Source organism: Austrofundulus limnaeus, unplaced genomic scaffold (assembly GCF_001266775.1).
Source record: "Austrofundulus limnaeus strain Quisiro unplaced genomic scaffold, Austrofundulus_limnaeus-1.0 Scaffold89, whole genome shotgun sequence".
NCBI lineage: Eukaryota > Metazoa > Chordata > Actinopteri > Cyprinodontiformes > Rivulidae > Austrofundulus > Austrofundulus limnaeus.
Genome location: NW_013952491.1, coordinates 537,421 through 540,250, shown reverse-complemented (window position 1 = coordinate 540,250; position 2,830 = coordinate 537,421). Strand labels below are relative to the sequence as shown.

The 2,830-nt window shown below is 39.4% G+C and overlaps 1 protein-coding gene across 1 annotated transcript in view; it reads left to right on the top strand.

The window, feature by feature from the left end:
* Window positions 1-2,824, top strand: part of LOC106520204 (spondin-1) — a gene marked incomplete in the record, with an annotated part of 93,851 nt that extends 91,027 nt beyond the window's left edge. Inside the window, 2 exon segments of the mRNA XM_014012167.1 lie at window positions 489-671; window positions 2,393-2,824. Of these exon segments, the coding sequence (XP_013867621.1) occupies window positions 489-671; window positions 2,393-2,553 (344 nt within the window).
* Between the last annotated feature and the right edge of the window lie 6 nt (window positions 2,825-2,830).

The window sequence follows — 2,830 nt, the reverse complement described above, 5'->3', positions numbered from 1 at the left end:
GTTTGTTGAATCTGACGTGACGTGTTCGTACGAACCCTTTGTACGAACAAAAGTTAGAGAATATTAGGATAAGAATACGAACATGTTCTTGCGTGAGGCCCATTGTTACCAGAGTGAAATACATTTACTTTGTTTCAGTACTTAAGTAATTTTTTTGATCTGTAATTTTACCAATTATTTGTTGAAATCGTAACTTTTACTTTTATTTTGTTACTTTCAGAATATAAAAATGAAACTTTTACTTCTTGACTTTAAAATTTAACACCTCATTAAACGTGACAAGTGTAATTATGACCCGAAAGGAGTTAAAGTAACTTTTTTATCAAACTCATTTTCTGTTATTTTTATACTTAATTGTGTTTTTTCAAGTTCTTTATGCACCTCTGATTGTTACTAAAACTGCATTCATGCTTTTTCTTTTCATTCATGTTTAGCTGAAATGCACAGTGTAGCATTAAATGCTTTCATGCCTCCGTTCTTCCATGCAGCGATCGACTGCATGATGTCAGAGTGGTCCGAGTGGTCCGAGTGCAACAAGTCCTGTGGGAAGGGACACACCATCCGCACCCGAATGATCAAACTGGAGCCACAGTTCGGAGGCAGCTCCTGTCCTGAGGCCATCCAGAGGAAGAAATGCAAGATCAGGAAGTGTCGCACAAAAGGAGGAGGAGGTGAGAGGAGAAGGAAGAAAACCTGATAGTTTCATCAATTTGTCAAAACTTCTAAAGGTTGAGGCTCAAAAAGTAGGTGTGCACTGTAGGCAACGCATAGGGAAGCTGCACCAGAGGGGGCGCCAAAGCAACGCTGGATAATTATTACTCATCATTTCCTGTTTTTAACAGCTGGTTTTGCATGTGTGATGATGATACACATGCATCAGTAGCTGCGTTTCCATTGCGAATGTGCGCAAAACTTTGTTGATATTCTCTTTACATCAAAAAAACACAGTTTCACAACTGCTGTGTTTCCATTAAGTAAGAAATGTTATTAAAGTCACGTGAATACGTTTGTTCTCATGATGAGTCATTACAAACATGGCGGCGATGGATGTAAACACATAGCATGTTGCTACCACGACACTAGCGCTCATCATCAGAGGAGACGTCGGCGTCTTTTATCGAGGCTTTCCAGAGACAAGTCCCTACTTGGGAGTGGCTACGTATGCTGTGTTTTTGGGAAATTGTAGTCGGTGAGTTTACTACTTTATACTACTTCTATAATATTACTACTATTTCTACTTCCTGTTATCTTCTTCGTCATCGTCTTTTTCAGCAGTAGAAACAGACGGTTGTTGATCATGTGACTCGTGATGCGAAAAAAAGTGTTTCCATTGCAGTTTTGCGAAAAACACCAATTTCGATATGGCCGAAAAACCACCTCATCCTAGCGCAAAAAACATTTTGTCGAAAAACAAATTTTTTTTTTTTCAAAATTGACGTGTTTCCGTTGAACAAATTTATTTTCCAAATTCTAATTTGCGCATTTTCATGGTCAATCGAAACGCAGCTAATGACACTCCCACACACACTAAAGGAGCTCGAGCACACGCCCCTTTGGGAACATGCTCGGCACGTTTATTTTTATTTTTATTTTTTCCATTTGAATCGAGGTGCAGCTGACAACAGGCAGTTAAGGATGGCAGGGCAGGTAAAAAGAACACCACACTGCACACTTTAGAGCTTTTATTAACAAAACGCCTAAAAACAAGCAGCTGGAGATGAACTGAAGTTGGTTTCTGATTGCAGCCCCCAATTTGGGAAATAGCTACAGGGCGATTCCACCAAATTTTTGACTACCTTCAGCATTTTCTGCTCTTGGTAAAAAACTAAAATAGTTAGACTTTTCAAACCCAGATTAGATTATTCTACATTAATATCAGAATACTTAAAACCTAGTGTAATTTAAACCTTTATTGGATTTGTGAAACTTCAGTAAAGGGAGATTACAGCACTTTTTATGCATCTGGACAAGTGTGTATGTTTCATTTGTTGTTTTTATCTTATATAACTGATAGTTTCACTAGTTATTTTAATAATTTTATATTTTATGTAATAATTATATTTTCTGTCAAAAAAGTTGAAAGGAGGGAAAAGTTCAAGCACAAATGATGTCGTGCAGTGTTGCAATATTTTCTGCAGTCTGTCAGCACCGAATTCAAGCTCCGTATCTGAAACATGACTTTGTGTGTTTGCTAACATGTCTTTACCGCCATCCTAAACCTTTTATCAGCTGTTGATGTGATTAGCTTCAAAATCAAGTGTTTCATGGTTGATGAGATATTTTGCAAACTGCACGAATAAATGAGCACACACACACAAACACATGATAAATAAATGTGATTTACTTTGAGGTTGGAAACGTGTTTCCTGCTGACCTGCAGGCTGTGTTTCAGGTGCAGCGAGCTGCCGCATGCAGCCGTGGAGCAGCTGGACGGACTGCAGTAAACCCTGCGGTCTGGGCCTGCAGGAGCGCTTCAGGACCTCCAAGAAAAGGTCAAAGGGCAACTGTAAGGACCGGAGGGAGAGTCGCGTCTGCAACGATCATCCCTGCTAGGGGGCACTACTGAGCAACACTGGGGGTGAGCGGGTGGGGGGGGGAGGGCGCACAGGAGATCAGAAATCCCAGCTTTCTATGATCAAAACTAAGATGGAGATTTTCTTTTTGTAGGTGATGAGAAGTGTTGTTTTCACACTTTAAAAAAAGGAGAAATAAAAAAATCAGAGGATGGGAGGGAGAGTTTGATCTGCTGTTTAGTAAAAGTCTTGTAGGAAACTAGTAAACAGAGATTACTTTTATTTCAGACCAGACTGAAAGTGTTAAAGATAAAATT